Here is a 23,520-nt window from a genome sequence, read left to right on the forward strand (position 1 = left end):
AAAAAATCTGCTGACATAACTACAGTAACTTCCTGTTGGTCATCCCAACCAGCTGAACCTTTCCCCATCCTCTGCTATGATATACAGTATAATATACCGTGTATGTATGGTATATGTAAATAACATACATCCATAGTGGCCTCTATTTGCCCTGAGGCGGTGATAAAAGGGAGAGGGTGGAAAGAAAATACCAGGAGTGGAATCCGCCAATGCATTTCAATGAGAATGGAGCGTTTTTTGCAGAAATCCTCTACCTGCATGAAACCCCTCCATTCTCATTGAAATGCATTGATGGATTTATTTATTTTTTTGTATTTGTCGCATTCCTAAGACAAAAATGTGATTATAGTAAATTTACCCTCATTGATTCCGGATGGGGACAAGGATGCATGGCCCTGGTTGGGGACCCAAATGAATGGCAGTGGATGGGGAAACCGTCAGGGTACTTTTTTTTTTTTTTTAACATTAAAACCACAAAACCAAACAATAATATTGTCTCCATGGCATGAGTAATCAGTAGAAAAAAAGTCATTTTGGGGGTGAACTACTAAAATGTTTGAAAATAGCAGATCTACAAGCTCACAAGGTGTTAGACCAGCTATTTTCAAATGACCTAGGTATAAAATAGGGCAAAAGTGGTTAATGTATGTTTTGTAATGTAATAAAATAATGTATATCTGCAAAGTAATAAACTAGTAACTAGCGTTTTCAAATAATTGTAGTGGAGTAAAAGTACAATATTTGGATCTGAAATGTAGTTAAGTAAGTGGAGTAGAAGTAAAAGGGTTGGAAATTGGAAATACTCCAGTAAAGTTCAAATATCTCACAGCACTTAAGTAATTGTATGTACAGTAGTTACTTTACACCACGGCTAGTGAATGCCAAGTGAAACATGGATAAAACGTAATAATTAATATACACAATACATGTGTACTGTATGCATTCATACGTATATGCCATTTGGCTCGAGGACGTACATATGCATTTGCACACGAGCACACACATGTATACTGTATAAATCGATCAATTCATCTTACACATACAGTACACACAAAAGAGTTGAAAAGTTCTATACATTACCACATTTTGGGGGCTCTGCTGTATCGTTTTAATTTGTTTTCTGTTGGACAAAAGATTAAACAAGAATTAGTGAATCGCAAATAGCATTCTGGCCATCTTCAGAAGCAAGCATTTTGAAGCACAGGATTAGCCTAACCACAACCACAGCAGGAAGTGAGATTTCACAGCAACAGGCTTAAACTGTGTATCCTCAATGTCTCTGATGTGATCAAAACTAGCTTGATACAATATGTACTGTATACTGTAAACTATACAGCCTATAGTTTCCATTCATGCATTTTTCATCTTCATTTACCTTCAAACACTTCATGTTTCTTTTGCTGTTTTAAAGGAGTTTCACCATGTTCCTGTTAATTGTGTGAACTGTGAAGCAGCCTTGAGCCAAATTAAGATGATTACTATTTGTATTCAGATGAATTAACCACAATCTGAACCCTTTACACGCAATGAATTAAAATGCAAGCTAAAAAATAACAGTGTCTTTGTATCTTCTTTTTTTTTAATGTTCTGTATGATTAAGTGGATAATTGTTTTTCAATATTTTCGATATATAGTAAAATGCAAAGCATCATCAATCATAAAAGCTTCATTGCTGTTGTAATAACTGTATTACTACTGAACATATAGAATACATACATTCATAATGCATAATTCACTATCTAATGTTTTTGCTGGAATATGATACTCACCGGTGGGTGCTTTTCCAGATGGCAACGGTAACTGCAATTCCAATGACAGCGATGCTTGTCACTGCTATAAGAATGGGGTACATGTACATGGGGTTGGGGGAAGTATTGGGCCCTGCATGCTCTCCTGTGCCTGTGAAGGAAAAGACATTTGTAAACCAAGCCAAGGTGTCCCAGTGATAAACAGATCCCTTAATCTGCCTCACTTTTCATAATGTGACTTTTCACAACATGAGCTAGGATAATAACAGACTGTCTAGTACTGTAGATGTTCAGTCAGTGAACATGTCAATAGTTTGCTCAGGTGAGCTGTAATCTCTGCTGCTATGGTTATGTTGGCCTTGTTAGCTGTAGTCTACAATGCACAGTACTGTTAAACAACGTAAAAATAAATAAGAGTTTATGAATGTACACCATAAATCACCTCCCACTGTAGTCAGTGAATTACAAAACGAAAACAAAATGACTTACCGTTCACACTCACAGTAACGTTGAGAAACACAGAATGTGTTCCTCCGCGTGTTGCTCCACTGAATACACACTCACAGTTATAGCTTCCACTGTCTGCTGGTGTTAAATCATTGAGTTGCAAAAACATTGTCTTATTCTGTTTTAATGTGATCCTGGAGTCACAAGAACTTTCAGTGACACCAGGCCTATCAAAGCTATACAGCAGTTGACATCCTTCTCCTCCAGTCTGTGCTGTTTTGACAATACATTTTATCATCACGATGTCACCTGTTTGATTTTGTGTGACAACTTGTTTGACAGCTGTTTGATCGGCACATATTGGAGTGACATCTGGTTCCTCACCAATGGTTTTCACAAGAAACACTGCAAGCAATAGAAAATGAGTGAGTCTATATACTATTCTGATCACAAAATCATCACATTTCTCCTTTTGAAATCAAAGTCTACTGAAATATGCATTGCAAAAACCTTGTAAAAGCAGTTACTGTACCTTCTGTGGCTGTGCACAAACTCCATAACTGCAAGAGTGAAACAAGTCGCATTTTCCATGCAGACTTGCTGACCAAGGACAAACACAAATGCACCGTTGCTTCCTCCACTCTGAGCTACACACAAACTGTGCTGTAGCTTGCTGCATATGTGGTATTGAAAAAAAGTCTAAACATCTCGCCCACCACATTTAAAAATGGTACCCTGCAGTACGCATTCCATGTGACTAAATGTCTGAAACTTCACTGACGTCTGAAATACAGGGGCGTCACAAGGGGGTGGAGTGGGACTGAGTTACTAGGGCCCATGCTGGAGGGGACCTTAATTATTTTATATTTTAGCTATTGAAAAATAGCAGATCTACAAGCTCACAGCGCGGCACCGAGTGCCGCGATGCGAGTTTGTAAATCTGCTATTTTTGAAAAGTTGTGTGAAAATGTGTGAAAATCTTTGAATATTTCAATATGTACTTTTTTTTTTCTTAAATATTTTTTATCCCACGTTTTTTGCAACCCATTTTTCTCACCCGGTGACTACCTAACCCGTAGTCCTGGTTTCCGCTCTCCCCCTGCCGCGCCAGGGGACATTGGGGAGCACCCGGCTGGCTAGGGGGAGGTAGTATAGAAACCAGGACTACTGCATGTTTTTGTGTGAGGGCCTATGCCCCAATATGTGCTTTTTAAGCGAACATTTGTAACTCAAATTTAGCTTCTGGGGGGTCCCTGGAACTAAATATTTTGAGATGGGAGTCTGTGGCCCAAATACATATCATTTTGGGGGTCCTTCACATGAAAAGGTTTGAGCACCACTGAAACATAGGTTTTTCAAAAAACCTTAGAAGGATTTTACATATTCAGACTCCGCACACATTCTCGCGATTTTTCAAAAATAGCAGATCTACAAGCTCGCAGCGCGGCACTCGGTGCCGCGTTGTGAGCTTGTATATCTGCTATTTTTCATTAGTTAAAGCACAACATAATTGAAGTGAATCCTTGTACCCAGGGCCCAGAATTTGGTGCGACACCCCTACTGACATACTTCAGAAACACAGTGATAACATAATGAGGAAGTGCTTCCGTTTGTTGGTGTTATTGCTGGCAGGTCATTCTGTGGTTTTCACTTTGCTTAAGACGTGTTGCATATGTCACAATTTCAGTGGAATAGACCATTTTCCTTATGAACAAGAAGGTTCAGCTTAGTTCAGTCAGAATTCAGAATCTTTTAAAACCTTCACATTCACTGTTGTCTCTGACATATCGAGATGTGGTTAGTTCAGTTTTCTTAGGGAAATGAAAATAGACAGCAGGTTAACTCACGTGCAGCAATGCGGTTTACACCGTAACCACTTATACCCTGTGTACTGTCACACGACACGTAGCAAAAATAGCCTATCTACAAGCTCACAACACATTGCATTGTGACGAGTTATGAGCATGTAGATCAGTTATTTCAGAAAATATTGATATGTTAGAAAATCAGAGTGGTGTACAATAAGTACCAGTGTTGCTGTTCACTGTGAAAGAAATGTGACAGCTCTCAGTTTTTATTGGCTTCCTTCCGTACACCATACACATTAAATCATACACTATGGACATAAGAATATTATAACCAGTGTCAGATGAGGAGTGAAAATCGGTACAAACAAACGTGTTACCGATTAACAGAGCAACATTGAATAAGTCAGTTAGTCAGGACAAGCAATCACACATCGTGTTTGTTCGGTTTTGCTCCGCACATCAAATGGACGGTTTCACTTCGCTGTCACCGTGCGGTCGACATCGCTGACCCGAGTGTTTGGTTCCCAGGTCTGAATCCAGTCAGAGGCGCCCACTTCCTCCGTACAGCATGTAGAAGGTGGAGCCCGCCAGCGCCGTTACCAGGACGACGAGGACCTTCTGGATCCAGAGACAGCGGTCCAGCTTCTGCTCCAGCCGTCCATTAATGGACAGCAGCCTCAGGAGCTGAGGACAGGACAGGACAGGACAGGACAGGACAGGACAGGACAGGACAGGACAGGACAGGACAGGACAGGACAGGACAGGACAGGACATGGAGGTTAACTAAGTCTGTGGTTCTCAACAGGAGGGGGTCCCCAGATTATTAACTTAATGTGCAACATTGTTTTCCCACTCAACATTGAACAAACCAACATAAAGTTTAAGTGTTTAGAGGGTATATGCACATTTCTAAAGTGACAATTGAAGGACTTTTTAGTACCTCTAAAATGACATATTAAACATTGGCCAAAATGTCAAATATTAGAGGCAGAAATTGTGAAAATAGCAGATCTGCATGTCGATCTGCTATAAGAACTCCCAATCTGAAAATGATGGTGTCAGATTAGATTTTTTTCACACTTTATTTTTTTATTTTTTTAAAGATTTGTTTTTGGGCTTTTATGTCTTTATTGATAGGACAGTAGACTGACAGGAAATGGGGGAGAGATGGGGAGTGACACGCGGCAAAGGTCGTCCGGATCGGGAATCGAACCGGCGACGCCACCAGGTATCCATGCCTATGTGGCAAATGTGGTATCCATGCCTATGTGGCAAAAAAAAATACTCGATTTATAAGCTAATTACGGGTCACGATGTGACGTGTTGATCGTCTATTTTCAAATGGCTGAAGTATAAAATAGGGTTAAAGTGATCATTCTCATTTTGATGTTATACTATACTATACTATACTATACTATACTATACTATACTGGACCCCACTTTTAGAAGCACTATAATATGTAAAACAACATAACCGCTAAGAGGAAGCATTGGCTGTAAAGACTTCTAATCACGTGATGAATAAATGCCTTTCATTTAAAAACGAGAAAATAATAATCACAACATGAGAAACTGGTGGAGTGATGAATCTTCGTCAAACCTTTGTGGGTAAAATGTGTTTGTTTTGAGCATGCAATCATTGGCTCTATCATACACTTATTTCTGCAAGCTTAAAGTTGTTTAGTGTTCATGAAAGGCATGCTGTTTGTTAAGTAACTGTCTTGAAATTGCAATGAGTGAATGTAGTTAAGAATGGCACACTCAGATGCAGGGCCTTTTTTAGCAATAGTGTCTGACTTCAGGGGTGTCTCACCAAATGCTGGGCCCTGGGTACAAGGATTCACTGCGGGCCCCCGCACAATTATTTTGTGCTTCAACTATTGAAAAATAGCAGATATACAAGCTCGCAGTAGATCTAATCGTGAAAAGTCTTTGAAAAACCTATGTTTCTATGTCAGTGGTGCTCAAACATTTTCACGTGAAGGACCCCCAAAATGATATGTATTTGGCCACGGACCCCCATCTCAAAATATTTAGTTCCAGTGACCCCCCAGAAGCTAAATTTTAGTTACAAATGTTCGCTTAAAAAATACATATATTCAAAGATTTGCACACATTTTCACGGCTTTTCAAAAATAGCAGATCTACAAGTGAGCCTGTATATCTGCTATTTTTCAATCGCTAAAGTAATTAGGGCCCTTCCACTTTGGGCCCTAGTAACTCAGTCCAACGTTTCCCCCCCTTGTGACGCCCCTGTCTGACTTCATAAGCAGTGTTCTGAAAGCACCCCACACACACACACAGTCTGACTTCCTGAATGCTGCTGCACACACTTAGTGTCCACATTTGGCAACGCTGCTCGACATCTGAAGAGTTCAGTCTCTTAAATTAACGTTCAGCTGTATCATTTTGCAATTCAATTGAGTGAGCGATAAACTACTGTAACGAAGCATGTGTGCATGGACAGTTTGTCGTGTACAATTTGTCCATCAGAGTGTGTTAAAAACGGCAAAACAAACTTGGTATTTTCTTTCTCTTCAGGGAAGGTTTGGGTTCGAAATGTTGGTTTCATGTGACCTCTTTTTTGACATGTTTAATCTTTTGCTCCGTGGTCAGCACTGACTTCTGCAATGTTGGTGTGCCCCCTTCCTGCCTGTAGGTTTGGGTGGTTAGGCATTTAGCGTCTGCAAAATGCCACATTTTGCAAATGGTAAATTGTTGTCTTTGCCATGCGTGCCAAAGAACGTTCTTTTCTAAGACCGACCATCACAATTGATAAAAGGTTCTTTATGAGTTCATGATAACTCAGCAATACTGTTCTACTGTGTTACTTAAATTAACGTAATGTGCAACACTGTTTTCAGTCACTCAACAGTAAACAAACCAACATAAAGTTTTAAGTGTATAGAGGGTACAGTATCTGCACATTTCTAAAGTGACAATTTAAGGACTTTTTAATGCCTCTAAAATTAAACATTGGCCAAATTGTCAAACATTAGAGGCAGAAATTGTGAAAATAACATGCACACAACATGCTCACAACGCCTTGCGTTGCGAGGCATTGTGAGCATGTAGATCGGCTATTTTCACAATAGAACCGTGTTATACAAAATGTAATACCTCAACTCTTTGTGCTCGTTAAAATAAGATTACTTTGGAGGTCGCAGCCTGAAAAGGTTGAGAACCACTGACTCAACTGACCATCTATTCTATATATTAATTCCATGCTATTAATCATTCTCCAAGTTGTCTTTGAATGGTGGATGTCTCGTGCCATAAACAGACCGTGGTGTGTGTGTCTTGGTGGCTGTTGGTTCCGTTTGTGATGGGTGGTCTGCTGCAGGTGCTGCTGGTGGACTGACTGAGGGGGGGCCTCAGACCCTGCAGGACGTGGCACTTGAGCCTGAGAGAAAAGGAACACAAATAATCATTAAAACGTTGTTGTCGGGTGGAAAGCTTATATGTCCAAAACTGTTCTTTTTGTATTTATCATTTTAAAGATTAACGAAACTAGTGAAAATAGCCGATCTACAAGCACACAACGCCTCGCGGCTGCCGTTTTCACTAGAAGCAGGGCTTTACTCGCCGAAAAAACGTACAAATTTGAAACTTGGAGTTTTTGCCCGACAGTGACGTAAAGGAACACAGTTTCCGGGTATCACTTGCATGGATGACACTGCACAGGATTAGCATCTGTGGTTTTGGCCCCTGAGTTGTGAAACCATTTCCTTAAGTGGAATATGAAAGGCGTATGAAGCAGCTATGCTCGAGGGCTGCCCTTATAAGGTAAATACCAAACCACCAATATATGTCAATAGGCCAGTCGAAGATAGAATATTGAGTTTTTAGTAATAATCAGTGAACGATAATATTTGATAATTAAGAGAAGATAGGATTACTTTGACCCAAGTCCGTTACATCTTCAAACATAGGATTGCTTTGACCAAAGTCCCTTTCACCTCGACTGGCTCAATACTGTGTGCTGAATACTCAGGCAGCCATCTAAGACTCATGAATTGAACATCTTAGCGAATATCCATTATTTGAGGATATCGCCCTGATCAGAAGTACTGTACTTCTGGATTAGAGGTCTTCACAGGGGCCCGAACCCGAAATTACCCGAGGACCCGTACGGGTCGGAATGGCCGCATCTCCCTCGAAACACCTCGGAACACGGGACTGTAATCATCATGTGTATAACCCGAGAGGACCCGTACTGTGTGTGTACTTTCTGCTTTTTTATGCAAACTGTAAAGCAATCAATCAATGCGTGTGTGTGCACGCTGGCATGCGCTATAAGGAACAAACTACTGGAGTTCTGTTTAACTTGTGTGCTGTGTTTAGGCTGATCTAGGATCAGGTCTGTTAGCCGTGAGGCAGCGAGTAGAATGGCTGTGAGATGATGCTGGTCTAGGATCAGTTTAACAGCGGGGGGAAAAGATCTTGGTGCGTGCGTAATGCATGCGTGATTTTTGGGACCCGTGAAGAGCTCTACTTGGGATGACTTGCGGCACTAATAACATATTAGTTATCCCCAACAGGTTTACCCATTATCATTTTGTCATTATTACAATTTTGTTTTATTTTATTAGATAGATAGATACCTTTATTATCCCAAGGGGGAAATTTAGTTGTCCAGTAGTAGCACAGCAGTATACAGTTATTTACAAAGTTACAGAGACGTAAGAAAAGATAGATAAGAGGGAAAAAACAAACAAAAAACAAAGACAAGAGCAGTACAGTACCAATAAAGAGAGGGTGCATCAATAGAGGGGGCGAATAATATATAAGTATATATACATAAAGTGTCTTGCAAAAGAGACCATAGCAGTCAATGCTAGTTAGTGCAAACAAGTATCTCACTGTCATTGTTAAACAAAGCAAAAATACTCAGAAACTACCAACACTAACAACCTAATAGTGCAGTGTCAAAAATCAGTGCGAAAAAAGAAGAAACTAGGAAGCGTGTCACCGCAAGGCACACATGAGCACTCTTCCTGGAAGGTCCTTAGAGGTCTAAGTCAATACAGCAATAGTTCCTTAGAGGTCAAAGTCAATACAGCAATGGTTCCGTAAGTCTAAGTTAGGAAGGGAGACCTTTTCAAGCGTCCGTTATGTGACTCGTTGTACAGCTTAAGGGCAGCCGGTACAAAAGATTTTCCTAATCTCTCACATCTCCGTACTGGGTAGGTAAAGCGGTCGTTTCCTCTCTTACTCCAGTAACTGGTGATCTCTAGATGTTGGGGAGGAGTTCTCCAAGATGGAATCTAGCTTCTTCGCAGTGCGCACCCTGGTTACTTCCTCCACCCCCTGCAGAGAGGACCCAACGACAGAGCCTGCTTTCTTCACCAGTCTGTTTAGGTTAAACGTGTCACCTGCTCTGTTGTTGCCACCCCAGCATGTTATGCCAAAAAAGAGGACACTTGCCATGACAGACTGATAGAACATCTGTAGCATCCTATTGCACACCCCAAACGATCTCAGTCTTCTCAGGAGGAACAGCCTGCTTTTCCCCTTGCTGTGAATCGCCTGCGCGTTGTCCGACCAGTCCAGTGAACTATTCAGGTGTACTCCGAGGAATTTGTAGTTATCCACGAGCTCAACCACCTCACCGTTAATGGTGCTTGGCACCGGGGGGACTCTCTTGGAGGTGCGGAAGTCCACCACCATCTCCTTAGTCTTGCTTGCGTTGAGCTTGAGATGGTTGTCCTCGCTCCACTGCACAAAGTCCCTAACCACACCATCGTGCTCAGCCGTGTTGTCACCCGAGATCTTGCTGATCACTACGGTATCATCTGAGAACTTCTGCAGATGACAGGTCTTGGAGTTGAAGCGGAAGTCCGATGTATAGAGAGTGAACAGGAAGGGTGAGAGCACAGTTCCTTCCTATTGCATTCTACATTGCATTCTAGGCTATAGATGTAGTAATTTGCATGTTAATGACTACAGTTGCAAAAACAGGGAATACATTTGGTGGTGAAAAGCAACAAAAAAAAGACTAAACTAACTGAGCATACTCATTTTGATCTGCCAAACTAATATGATGATCCTGACCGATGCTCCATGACTTTAGTCTTGGGGGTGTCCTTCCAGAACTGGCTCAGGTCCTGGGTGACCGCAGGGTCCATTTCGGCAGCCATAACGAGGAAGCGGTCCTGAGGCAATGATTGGGTGCCTGGAAAGCCAATCACAACACAGGAACCTTTAACCAGAGGAACCCTAGCATCCCTATTCTGGGTATGTCCTAATAGGTGAACATACAAATAGCAGATCGACAAGCTCATAACGCGTCACAATGCGTTGTGAGCTAGTGAAAATAGCCGAACGCGCAGCGTGATGCATAGTGAGCATTCACTACTTCTTACTTCTTTTTGTATTTATTCATAATTTTCTTTGGAAAAATGTTTGAATTGGTTTTTAACACTTATGTTGCAATGATTTTTTCTCTTCAATGGTCCGCGATGCCATGGTCTCCATAGACTTCCATGTAATTTATAGTGCACGGATCGTGCACGCCCATGCCTAATCATGCACCACGTGTGTAGATGCTGTTCACAGCTTTCAAACAAAAAAATCCGCTTGGAAATCCGTTCAGGCATTCATGATTTATCAGCCATTATGTTTTCTTCAGATGTAAACAAACATGGCTGCCATGTTTGAAAGAATGGGTTGGTATGGGGGTTAAACATGCAATTTCGCGATCGCGATCATGCCTAATACATTTCTGGAGGTCCAAAACATTTTTTTTTTTAATTTTTTTTTTTTTTTTTTTTCAAAAACGGCCCAAACTCGGGAAACTCGGGGTTGGCACAGGGGTGGTACCAATACAAACTCGGGAAACTCGGGGTTGGCACCAGATGTGTTAACTTTTAAAATAATAATTAAAAACTAAATGTAGCAAACAAAAAAAAGGGACCTTTACTTACGACCCACAAAAATACGTCTGCGACCCACAAATGGGTCCCGAACCAGTGTTTGGAAAACAGTGCTGTTGAGCAGTGGTTCTCAACCTTTTCAGGCCGCGACCCCCAAACTAATCATACTTTAACTGGGGACCCCCCACCCTGACGAACACTAAGAGTTGAGGCATTACATTTTGTATAACACGGTTCTATTGTGAAAATAGCAGATCTACATGCTCACAACCTCTCGCAATGCGTGAGCATGTAGGTCGGCTATGTTCACAATTTCTGCCTCTAATATTTGACAATTTGGCCAATGTTTAATTTGTAATTTTTTTGTCAAAAAGTCCTTAAATTGTCACTTTAGAAATGTGCAGATACCCTCTATAATCTATACACTTAAACTCTATGCTGGTTTGCTTACTGTTGAGTGAGAAAACAATGTTTCACATTAAGTTAATCATCTGGGGACCCCCCAAAATAATTTGGGGCCCACAGGTTGAGAACCACTGCTATAGAGGTAGGTATAGTTCAAGTGGTGGTCATGTACAGTAGGTACAGTACCTCCATGTAGAGAAACAGTGATCTCCACACTGTTTCCTGCTGCACAGCTGCTGCTGCTGGGTTTCACCCTGTACTTCTCTGGGGCTGTGGTCCGTACCTGGGAGAACGCACACAGACACACGCACGTATGTACGCGTGCACGCACACAGTTGAGAGTTCTTGGTGTGACGTGAGTAAACTTAAGCATCAGCCTAAGCCAAGGGTATTCAACAGGGGCTACAGAGTTGCTACAGGGGGTCCTCCAAATCTTTGAGTGATATATACATATTTTATATTAACCACTTGAGCCCTAGTGTCCATATTCGGAGAACTTCAGCCAAAAATAGCAGATCTACAAGCTCACAACGCCTCACAGTAGATCGGCTATTTTCAGCAAAGAGGTTGGATGTAGAGGGGAAAAAGAGCAGACTAAGTAAGTACAGAGTGAAAGGTCAAGTTTATTAAGTATTGACGGTTCAAGTGGTTAAATATCTGAAAACACAAATTGACACTTCAGCTAAACACCTAAAACATGGAATGCAATATCAAGGAACAGGACTGACCTTAAAGGCCACAGAGTTTTTGGTCACGTTGTTGAGGATGATGAGACATCTCTCTGTGTCTTCAGGACCGAAGCACAGCGCCTCGGCTGGACTGCAAAACGACATTCAACACGACACGTTATGAGATTGTAGATAGGCTGTTTCCAAATAGCCTACTCACATAGGGTTGAAGTGATTAAATGTTTATATTGACTCATTTTGCTGGGGACCCCCTGGAACAACACCCTCCAGGACCCCACTGTGAACCCACTTTGGAACCAGAACCCACTTTGACAAACACTGCTCTTACGCACAGACAAGAAGGAAGAGAGCTAGACCGGCAGGCAGATAACTGAATTCACAGGCCTCAACCTTTATAGCATTTCCTGAATACCAGCTCTATAAAAAAGAATGCAGTGACAGTGACATGACCTTATCTCTTTACTCCAAAGTCCAAACTGAAAGTTTTGAGTTTCGAAAGTATGATAAGATTTAGATTACTATATATATAACAAGCGCCAATGTGTAAATGTCAAAAGGTAGGTACCATATACAGTATGGCTATGCTATGTCAAAGTTACACAGAAAACATGGCATATGTCACTATAGGATGTGACATAATATTTCTGCTATTTCTATTATCAGCTACTGCTTAGGCAAGTTTTATTTATACTATTTCTATCATTGGCGTACTGCTTACATGTGCCTGCTTGTAGATCAGCAATTTGATGTGACATACTATATTTTCTGCTATATTCTATTATACAGTTTATCATTGGAGTACTGCTTAATGACATACTATATTTTCTGCTATATTCTATTCTATTATACAGTTTATCATTGGAGTACTGCTTAATGACATACTATATTTTCTGCTATATTCTATTCTATTATACAGTATATCATTGGAGTACTGCTTAATGACATACTATATTTTCTGCTATATTCTATTCTATTATACAGTTTATCATTGGAGTACTGCTCAAGCATGTGTTATATTTCCTGCTCAGAACATGAACTAAACATTTCAAATAGAAGTTAACCACAGCAGACCAAACTGACCTGACATGAAGCAGAGAGCCTTTGAAGGTGGTGGTAGGCCTACGGGGACATCGCCCCCTGCTGGCAGTATCTGTATCGCCTTCCTCTGCAAAACACACCTAGAGTAGACAGACACACAAGTGTTCAGGGACACACATAGGCTAGCACAGGGTTCCCACACATTTTTACCATAGACTGTAAAAAAACGGTGCGAAGCCATTGCTTTCTATGCTGCAAAAATGACGCTTTTTTGTCCCTTGTATGGGTGTCGCCATCATTGTTTTAATGGTACCCAAGGAATCATAAGGAATGCTATTGGCTGCCAACGGTCACGTGGAACCGCAGGGATACATGGGATAATGTGGTGTTGAGCTTCCCAAAATAAAGCACACGAAGAAGAACACAGCCGGCTGGTATCAGTTTAGTTGTCCACGCACCCCGCAACTTTATCATCAATTTTAAATTTTCTTTTTGATACCTCGCGGGGCGCAACTAGCGGCCAATCATGGGATCTTTCTGTTCCGGAAATGCTTCATGAATAATCCAGGCAACAACACGCCTGATTTTTACCAATGAATTTCCAAAACCTTTCCAAAACTTTTTCTAGAATATTTAACCCAGTTTCCAGGACTAGCACTATAACAATAATTCAGCGCAACAACACGTCGCTTACTCCTATGTGCAAGGCCAAAAGACAGGCAGAGTTGCGAATGGACCGTGGCGTGCATGGGGATCGTGCACGATGGGACACGCGGGTACATGCCCACGTCAAAAGAAGAAGATCGTGGCAGGGAACACTCAAAGTCAATTTTGATAGCAGGTAAATTAGTTAACAAAATAAATAACCAAAAACAATGCATACTGGTAGCTATTTTTTCCAGGACCCTTGATCAATTACAAAACTTTTCCAGTACTGGAAAAATATTTGTCTAATTTCAAAATATTTCCAGGAATTTCATGACTGTGGGAACCCTGCATAGCAGTAATCAATGATGGCATTAGAAGAATAACCTTCACTGCCACTAAATCAAGTGCTCTGAGAAAAGAAGAAAACCTCTGCCCGGGTTCTGTATTCAGTCAAATCTCACCACACCCAAATCTAACCAATCAGGATAACTTTCTACAGGCAGTGTTCCTACTGTACCTGAATGTCAGTCATGTTGCGATCACGCGCACGGCAAACCTCTTCCTTCCTCACGAGAGAGAGAGCCCACAAAAGCTAGCATGTGGCAGATATGATTCAGCATTAATAGCATAAAAAGTTCCTATTCCGCCTTTGCTGATTCTGACAGTAGCTTACACTGGTGAAAACAAAGGAAGAAATCAGGCTATTGAAGGAACTGAATCAAGCAACGGAAAAGACCAGGGTCAACATCGACAAACGTAGAAAGTACTTATCATGCAGTGTCCCATTACAGTGTCCCATTTCAAGTCAAATCTATACAAATATTTTAAAAATAGAAGATCTACAAGCTTGCGATGCGACGCATTGTGAGTTTGTAGATCGTCTATTTTCAAATGTAAGAAATGTATATAAGGCTGAAGTGATTAACGTATGTTATGTAACAGTAATCCAAATTTACAAAGTAACTAGTAACTCAAGTTTTCAAATAATTGCAGTGGAGTAAAAGTACAATATTTGCCTCTGAGATGTAGTGGATTAGAAGTAAAAATATCAGAAATTGGAAATTCTCAAGTAGAAATACCTCAAAATTGTACAATTGTACTAAAACGGGCCAAGTCCCCCTTTAAGTACAGTACTTAAGGAAATGTACTTGAAGGTCGGGTGACATGGCCAAAACAGCTAATTATTGCTATCAAATTAGCCAATTTTTTAATGATGTCATGTACCCCCAGTCCCCCATGTTAAATGTCCCAATCAAATTAATTTATTGTAGTTACTGTAATGAAAGTAGTACTTTCTGTACAGTAACGGCAATACATTAATTTGATTGGGCTAATATGGGGGGGAGGGGCGGAGTCGAGAATCCATATCATTATCTTTTGAAACTGACCCAACAAAAGCTGTCCGAGGTGTGTTTCCGACTTTCTAAACCAACTTTAAAACTATCAGTTCTAGGGGTCAAAATGATATAGCATTCGCTATAAAATCAATGGTTAGACCGGTAAAAAAGTACATGTCTTCTTCAAAAAAGGTGTCAGAGATTAGTTACGAGGGTCAACACACTTCTCCCCGTCCCTGAGACGGTTTTGTCGGCCATACCCTGCTGTCTCTTCCCCTAAACCTGACTGGAGCACCAGACCGACCGGAGCAAGCCATATGTGTGTGTGTGTGTGTTTGTGTGTGTGTGTGTGTGTGTGTGTGTGTACACACACAATAGCTCTCGAAAATAGTGCGGTGCGGCGCTAGCCGGGCTACACACTAACAACAACGCATCACGGTGTGCGCAGCACCGCACGACGGACGAAGTATACATTGCGCGGCACCGTCACAACGGACGAAGTATACATTCACTACTAACTGATACAGCCCCGCCTCCTTTTCAGACTGTTTGGAGAAAGACCACGTGACCTGCTGCAGCACAATGTAAAATTTCGGGGCGCGTCACCACTCCTTTAAGTAGAGTTTAAGGAAATGTACTTAGTTACTTTACACCACTGGAAGCACACACAAAAAGAGTAAGAACCAAAACCTTTCTGGGTCTGAGTGCTGGTTCAGAGTTCTGGTTCTCCTTTGTTTCCATCTCCTCATCGTGGCCAGGCTTGGAGATGGGCGACTGGAAGGAATCTCCTGGAAGAGGAGGGTAGCTGTAAGCGAAGCTGTCCTGGAGAGAGAATTAGACATGTCCATAATTAATGAATGAGAACAATGCTGGCTACACGGAGCTGGATATTTCTGAAGCTAGACATTTTTTTGTGCTGTTGGGGCTTGCAGCCACATGAAGCTGGATATTTCGACCACAAAGCTGGATATTTTTTAAACCGGATAAATAAGTGAAGACATTGAAAAATATCCGATTCACTGGATCCGTGTAAACACGGTACCCGGATATCTCTTAAGACTTTACTGTGTGTGCTTGTCCCCCAGTGGAGGTCTGGGGAATCAGATTATTTTAGACCTAGATATCTTTCTCGTGTGGACCTAGATATTTTTCTATGTGGATATCTGAAAAACCGGGATATATGAAAAATCCAGCTCCGTATAGCCATGGCCTAAGTTACAATTTACAATTTAGGCATTTAGCAGACGCTTTTAATCCAAAGCAACTTACAATAAGCAGGTAATACATCAATATAATAAGCAAGATAATATGTCAGTACATCAACAACAGTAACATAGGTAGACCACACACCTAATCAGTACAAAACGTTTCTAAAACATAAAAATGCTATCTAGCTTCATGTGCGGTCATTGAGGGAAGGGGAGTGTTACAGTAGTGCTATGGGTTTAGGTGGAGTCTGAAGAGGTGAGTTTTCAGTCCACGGTGGAAGCTAGGGAGTGAGTCTGTAGTTCTAAGTGCGACAGGGAGTTTATTCCACAGTTTGAGAGCCAGGAGGGCAAATTGTCTAGGTTAAGATGCATTGTGGAAATAACCAGTGGTGTAAAGTAACTAAGGACTTAATGTACTGTACTTAGCAACTGTAATGTCACAAGTTTGATTGTATTTAATAAATACAATCAAACTTGTGACATTACAGTTGCTGATGGTCTCTCTAATTACCATCTCACATGCAGCCATTATAGCCCATTCTCCACTACAGGGCCAAACCAGAACTAGAACCAGAAGTTTCCAGAACCAAGAACTTTCAAGAATCTGTGAAGTTCCGGGACCAAGTTCTGCTTACGTTTCCATATAAACAGACCTAACCGGGAAGGTCCCAAAAAAAGAGCAGCAGCGCTGCTGGCCCCAGAATTTTTTGTTAGAGTGCACACTAGTACAATGTGTGTACTCTGTGTGTACTCTCTCTCTCTGTGTGTGTGTGTGTGTGTGTGTGTGTGTGTGTGTGTGTGTGTGTGTGTGTGTGTGTGTGTGTGTGTGTGTGTGTGTGTGTGTGTGTGTGTGTGTGTGTGTACATACAGTTCCTCCCATGTGAAAGGGCAAATGTTCTGGGTCGATATACGTCAAAATGTCTGTTTTGGAGACAAACGTCAGCTTGTCGATGGCCTGTGGATTCAGCCAACTTTTAATAATCTTCCAAGCAGCTGGAATCATACAGACAGATTACAATTTGTATCAACTGTGCTTGTTAATATACATGATTCGATTAACCACTTAAGCACTATTTTACACTTTGTCACACAACAGTGTCACGCAATGTGAGCTTGTAGAGCTATTTGGAAATGTTTTTTTTTGTAGAAGTTTAGGAATATTTGTTAATTTTTGAAAATCACGTATAAGGACATGCTCCAAATAGGGACATCAGATTAAAAGTGGTTAATGTGTGTTTATCGGCCATATTAACTTACCATTCATAATCCATGGCAGTTCGTAAACAAAAAGTTTGGCTGGGGAAAAAAGAAGACAAATGTATTGATATGAAACACTGAGGTAATGCATTCACAGAACGTCATCTGATTACTCTGCTCTGCAGACATGTGTAACCTTTAGACATTTAGCTGAAACTCTTATTGGAACCAAATGACAATGAATGCAACAGTGGAATTTACAGACCCCCAAGGAACCCCTTGAGAATTTAAATTATACTTTACATTGCGCCTATAGTTTATTTTATTATTATTTTATACTAACCTAGAATCAGGACTGATGATTCATGAGGTAATGGTGTAATATGTGTGCATTGCACTACAGTACATGTGACATGTGCACAAACATGATTGTTTGTGACCACTACTCAACGCTGCACAGTAAAATCTGGATCCGAGGTCTGCAGTGAAAGGCCTTGGTACTGTAGTACTTACCCAACAATCTGGGGTAGTACACCTGGAAACAGTTGATGATGTACCTCACAAAGTCCATGTCCTGCAGGGGAGAAAGGGGGAACATATTGTATCTATTCTTAAGAATTGAAAAAGTGTACATCTTCCTTGCTGGTTTTAGAGCCCTTATGCGTGTCTTATTTCCACATCTTATGCAGTAATTAAGTCATAACGCCACCATCTTATGCTCAATCCCTATTTTGCAAGTTGCGCTGAATGCAAACACTTAAGGCTTAAGACTTGACAGCATATTTAACGCATGGAGGAGTGTTCATTCATATGTGTGTTCATGTTCCACTCTCGGTGGCATTTCAAAGGCTTATTCCTTAGAACAGCACTGGGGCCCTCATTCAGTCCCACTTTGATTATGCTTGCACCTCCTGGTACTCCAACACCAAAAAGCCACTAAAGACTAAGCTCCAAACCTCCAGACCCACGTTTCTCCCACACATTTTGCTAGATGGCTCAACGTGGAAGACAGGGTAAAACAACCAAAAATGGGATTGACTTTCAAAAGAGTCAATGCAAATCTGCCCCCTCAATCCCCTCAGTGCCAGCATATCTGACCAAATATCTCCAAAAAGTTAGCGACACCCACAACCACAACACCAGAGGACAGATATGGGTAAATTCTCCTTCTACAACATTACCACCCAAGTGTGGAATTCCTTGACTACTTCCCTTAAAACATGTAGCTCACTGACTTCGTTCAAGACTGCCCTGAAAACTAATCTTTCAGGAGTAGAGGCGGAGGTAGTTATCACTTCTCCCATAGACAGGCGAGAAGTGAGCTTTTTTTTTTTCTTTTTTTTTTGTGCCATTTGTTATATCCATGAGTTGAATACCAAGGACCTCCGACGTAAAAAAAGGCTGTAAAAGGACTTATTTGGGATGCTCCTTTTAGGCAGCGGGTTTAAAGGGGAAGACCACCTATTGTAAATATTGAAATATGTCATTAATATACCTTAGAGGAGTTGTGTGGAAATTAAAAAAAGGTTCCCCCTCTTCTGTGTTGCCTAGAACTGGAGGATTGATTTTGGGGTTTGTATTGTAAAGTACAACTTGATGACATCACACATTGTATATTAATGACATAGTTCAATATTGAAAATGGGTGGTCTTCCCCTTTAACTGTACTTGTACTGTACTACATTATTTTAATGTATTGACTATACTTGTTCTGTTCTCCACTTTTGTCTAATAAAAGAATACATCGTGGCTTCTTACCACATTGCCCAGGCCAGAGTCAGTCATGTCAAAAACCACAGTAAGAAGGGAACCAGGCTCTCTCCTGATGAAGCTCTCCAGCCAGAAGGCCACATACTTCTTCTTCTCCTGCAGACCACGCACATCTTTGACAAGTAGTTTCACCCTAAACCAGACTGAGAGGAACAGCAGTTTTTACATATGAATGCAATTATTATACAGAAAAATGCAGCAAATAGAGTTACCAGTTTGTTACATTTGTATCACTGATTGGGGCCTTTAAAATGATCCGTATTTGTGAATTTCTCGCAACTGGGGAAACAGATCCAGATAGATAGATAGATACCTTTATTATCCCACAGGGGAAATTCAGTTGCCCAGAGGCAGCACAGCAGTTAAGGTTACAAGTTACAGAGACTTAAGAAAAAGAAAAAGAGTACTGTAGTATACAGTCCAAAGAGCAAGCACAAAAAAAGATAAATAAAACATAAAGTGTCGAAAGCTATTGCAAAGAGAGAAGAATATATACATAAAGTGACCACGAAACATTCAACGCTCATAAGTGACACGTCAAGCATAACTTAGCAAACAGTGCCAAACAAAAGAGTGCACATAACAGTCACTGCTAGTCAATGCAGTCATGCAACACAAGTATCACACCGCCATATCAACACCGCAATAATACACAGTACAACCAACACAGCCCAATAGTACAGGGCCTGAAAAAAAAGTGACCAAAGTCAGTGCAAATAAGTCAAGAATATATATATACAGTATTTTTTTTCCTTTTAAAGCAATAATGGCTGCCACAGCAAGACGCCACAGCAACCCATCCAAATGGCACAATGTGCACCAAGTCTATAAGCAGCACTTACACAACTTGTTGCCCTCCTTGTCGTAACCATGGAGATAGTGCATGCCAGACTCCATGAGCTGTTTTGATACAGAGCTTTCATTGATATCTGCAAACGGAGATAAACGTGAATAAAACTGAGTGTGCCAATGCAGGCTAAGCTAGCCCACAGAAATAAAAAATAAAATAAACAAAAGGTCAGTGTGTATGTGTGAAGAGAGAGAGAGAGAGAGAGAGAGAGAGAGAGAGAGAGAGAGAGAGAGAGAGAGAGAGAGAGAGAGAGAGAGAGCAAGGATGTACAGGCTGGCAGGGGTGTTGCACCAAATTCTGGGCCCTGGGTACAAGCCTACAAGGATTCACTGCGGGAGGGGTTAATTTAGACCCATTTAGACTGGGAACGCATTATTTTGTGCTTTAACTATTGAAAAATAGCAGATATACAAACTCACAGCGCAGCACCGAGTGCCGCGCTGCGAGCTTGTAGATCTGCAATTTTTATCTGATATTTTTGACAAATCTTGAAAATTTGTTTTTGAATATTTCGAATCCTTGCATAGGTTTTTGGAAAAACCTGTTTCTATGTCAATGGTGCTCAAACTTTTGCACGTGAAGGACCCCCAAAATGATATGTATTTGGCCACGGACCCCCATCTCAAAATATTTAGTTCCAGGAACCCCCCAGAAGAAAGATTTGAGTTACAAATGTTACATATAATTCAAAGATTTGCGCACATTTTCACGACTTTTAAAACATAGCTGATCTACAAGCTCACAGCGTGGCACTCGGTGTATAAAATAATGAAGGCCCCCTTCACCTTGGGCCCTGGTAACTCAGTCCCACTTTCCCCCCCCTTGTGACGCCCCAGCAGGCTGGTCTAGCCTCAACAGTGCAGCGTCTATGTTAGCACACAGTCGTTTTCATTGTAGACCATGATTCAACTGTCACAGTCACAGTTTTAATGAGCCAATAATGGCTTATGGGAATTCTCTGTCAAACTAAAGGTAGACAGGAGGGAAGGTACTGGTAGAGAACAGGGATGGATGTTTATAAGGTGCTTCCTTCCCAATTGGGGGTCACGTAGTGGTTTGAGAACATTTCAATACCTGATGCATCCAGGTTATGATTGGGAGAAATATCCTGTTAAATAACTGAAAATTTGAATAGCCTAAGATATTAATGATAGGGGTGGGCGATATGGTGATAATTATCGTTGAGAGACAATACAATGTCTCCACGATACACCTTTTCAGAGGTATCGTATATATCGTGATACAATGAGGGAGCCTTATAGGAAATCCTGTTGAATCGTTAATACAGAGATTCATTGCAGAATTCATACAAAGATTCATTGCAGAATTCAATTTAAACCTGCATTTTGGTCTAAATCAGTAGCTCTCAAACTTTAAAATGTCAGGTCTCCACTTAACTCTGACAGTATACAAATGAAACCAAATGGACCCGTAAGGGTCCATTTGGTTTCATTTGTATACTGTCAGAGTTACATACTTGTAAAGTTCAAATTAGACCTCCAAAAAAGGAACCCAGAGAGTCTAGTTTTTGTCAAGTAACTTGAAAAATAACCATAAAAACCAATGTGAAAAAGAATCGTGATAAAATCGTGTATTGTGATACAGCTTGGGAAAACATTGTGATATTGTATTTTTCCATATCGCCCACCCCTAATTAATGATAATACTTTATGAGCAAATGTCTTGTGATGACTAGTGATATCACTAATAATTTACAAGGAGTGTTGGTGGATTTCTGAAATGGAAGCGTCATATTACTTTTATGACATCTTATTTTATCAACTTGGCACGGACCCCTTGGCCTCTAACACTCAACTTTCAGCGTATTCATGGACTTCAGTTTAAAAGCACAAGAGAGAGTGGGTGTTTGGCAGGGGTGTGGCACCAAATTCTGGGCCCTGGGTACAAGGATTCACTGCGGGCCCACCATGCATGTTCTTCATAGGGGGAGGGGGTTTAACCCATTTAGACTGGGAACGCATTATTTACCCATTATTTTGTGCTTTAACTATTGAAAGATAGCAGATATACAAGCTAAGAGCGCGGCACTCGAGCTTGTAGATCTGCTATTTTTGAAAAATCATGAAAAGTCTTTGAATATTTCAAATCCTTCTAAGGTTTTTTGAAAAAACTATCTTTGTCAGTGGTGCTCAAGCCTTTTCATGTGAAGGACCCCCAAAATGAAATGTATCTGGCCACGGACCCCATCTCAAAATATTTAGTTCCAGGGACCCCCAAGAAGCAAAATGTGAGTTACAAATGTTCACTTGAAAAATACATACAGTATATTCAAATATTTGCACACATTTTCACGACTTTTCTACGAGCTTGCAGTGCGGCACTCGGTTTTTCAAGAGCTAAAGTATAAAATAATGAAGGCCCCTCCACCTTGGGCCCTACCTAGTAACTCGCTCCCACTTTTCCCCCCCTTGTGACGCCCCTGGTGTTTGGGTTCAGTGTGTCATGAGAACATACCATTCACACAGAGCTCTTTTCTCCATTGAAAGCTCTCCGCTATCATTTTCAGAGCCTCCTCCACATCATAGTGCCCCCAGTCCAGGTAGCTGTCCACCAACACATCCTCTCTCCACAACCTCTCCAGATCTCTGGCTTCATACTGGTCTGAGGACTCTGCATGATTAGTTGAACAGCAGGAGAAAAACATCAGTGCCATTCCAACCTCACCAAAGCTCCCAGCCTTGGATCAAGACTATCATAGTATCATAGAAGTATTTTATCGAACAAAAGTAAAAGTCAGACTCGATAAAATACATCTATGACACTGATTGTCTTGATCCCACTATTTTACCAGCGCACAACATACAGCCTGTTCAGAATTGGAAAAGAATAATTAAAATAAATGCCTGACAAAGTGGCTGGTAAAGCAGGGCAGCCCCAAGTAAAAAATAACAGCATTAGTCTGTTGTGGTTACTGTTGTTTAACACAATTTAGACCATCCTGCATCTAGAATGCAGAGAGCAGAGCAGATACAGCTAGAGAGCAACCTTAACAATGTGGTATGATGATGAGTAATGTTCATCCATGCTTGTTTACCTTGTAAAAGGAAAACAAGCACGTCTGAATAGATAGCTTTATTTTGTATCACATTAAAAGGCCACAGATATACCTTAGCCCACAGGCCACAGTCTGCATGCATTTATTACTTTTTATACACTTTTTCAATCGGTGAGATACTTTAATGGTTTCCTGTGGAAATAAGCTTAGTCTTTTCATGGATCTCCTTTTAGTAGACCTTGTACCAGTGAACTGTAGCCTACCGTCTATGCAAACTTCTAATACAGTCTTCAAGCAATCAATCAATCAATGCCCTACCTTACCTTGCACATATTCAGAGCGGAATCTTTCCCTGGTTTCTTCTATTTTCTTTTGGATACTCTGTGGACAGATGATGGCACCAGACAGTGTTAAACAGCTGAAAACGAACGTCGGCGAAGCTGTTGCACCACAAAAATCGCAGTAAGTGAAAGTTACCTCTGAT

The 23,520-nt window shown here is 41.0% G+C and overlaps 1 protein-coding gene across 1 annotated transcript; it reads right to left on the reverse strand.

Annotated features, from left to right (window-relative positions):
- Positions 1 to 4,543: 4,543 nt before the first annotated feature.
- On the reverse strand, positions 4,544 to 22,694 carry LOC308309353 (motile sperm domain-containing protein 2-like; the record flags this gene model as incomplete). The annotated part of the gene is made up of 12 exons (XM_080754902.1): positions 4,544 to 4,687; positions 7,289 to 7,406; positions 10,058 to 10,178; positions 11,470 to 11,566; positions 12,012 to 12,102; positions 13,053 to 13,150; positions 15,686 to 15,817; positions 17,072 to 17,196; positions 17,914 to 17,974; positions 19,159 to 19,313; positions 20,013 to 20,099; positions 22,496 to 22,694. The coding sequence occupies 12 exons, from the start codon at positions 22,692 to 22,694 to the stop codon at positions 4,544 to 4,546; spliced, it is 1,428 nt and encodes a 475-aa protein (XP_080611028.1).
- Positions 22,695 to 23,520: the final 826 nt, after the last annotated feature.

This window comes from Nannobrachium achirus (assembly GCF_963921795.1).
Source record: "Nannobrachium achirus genome assembly, chromosome: 24".
Lineage (NCBI taxonomy): Eukaryota > Metazoa > Chordata > Actinopteri > Myctophiformes > Myctophidae > Nannobrachium > Nannobrachium achirus.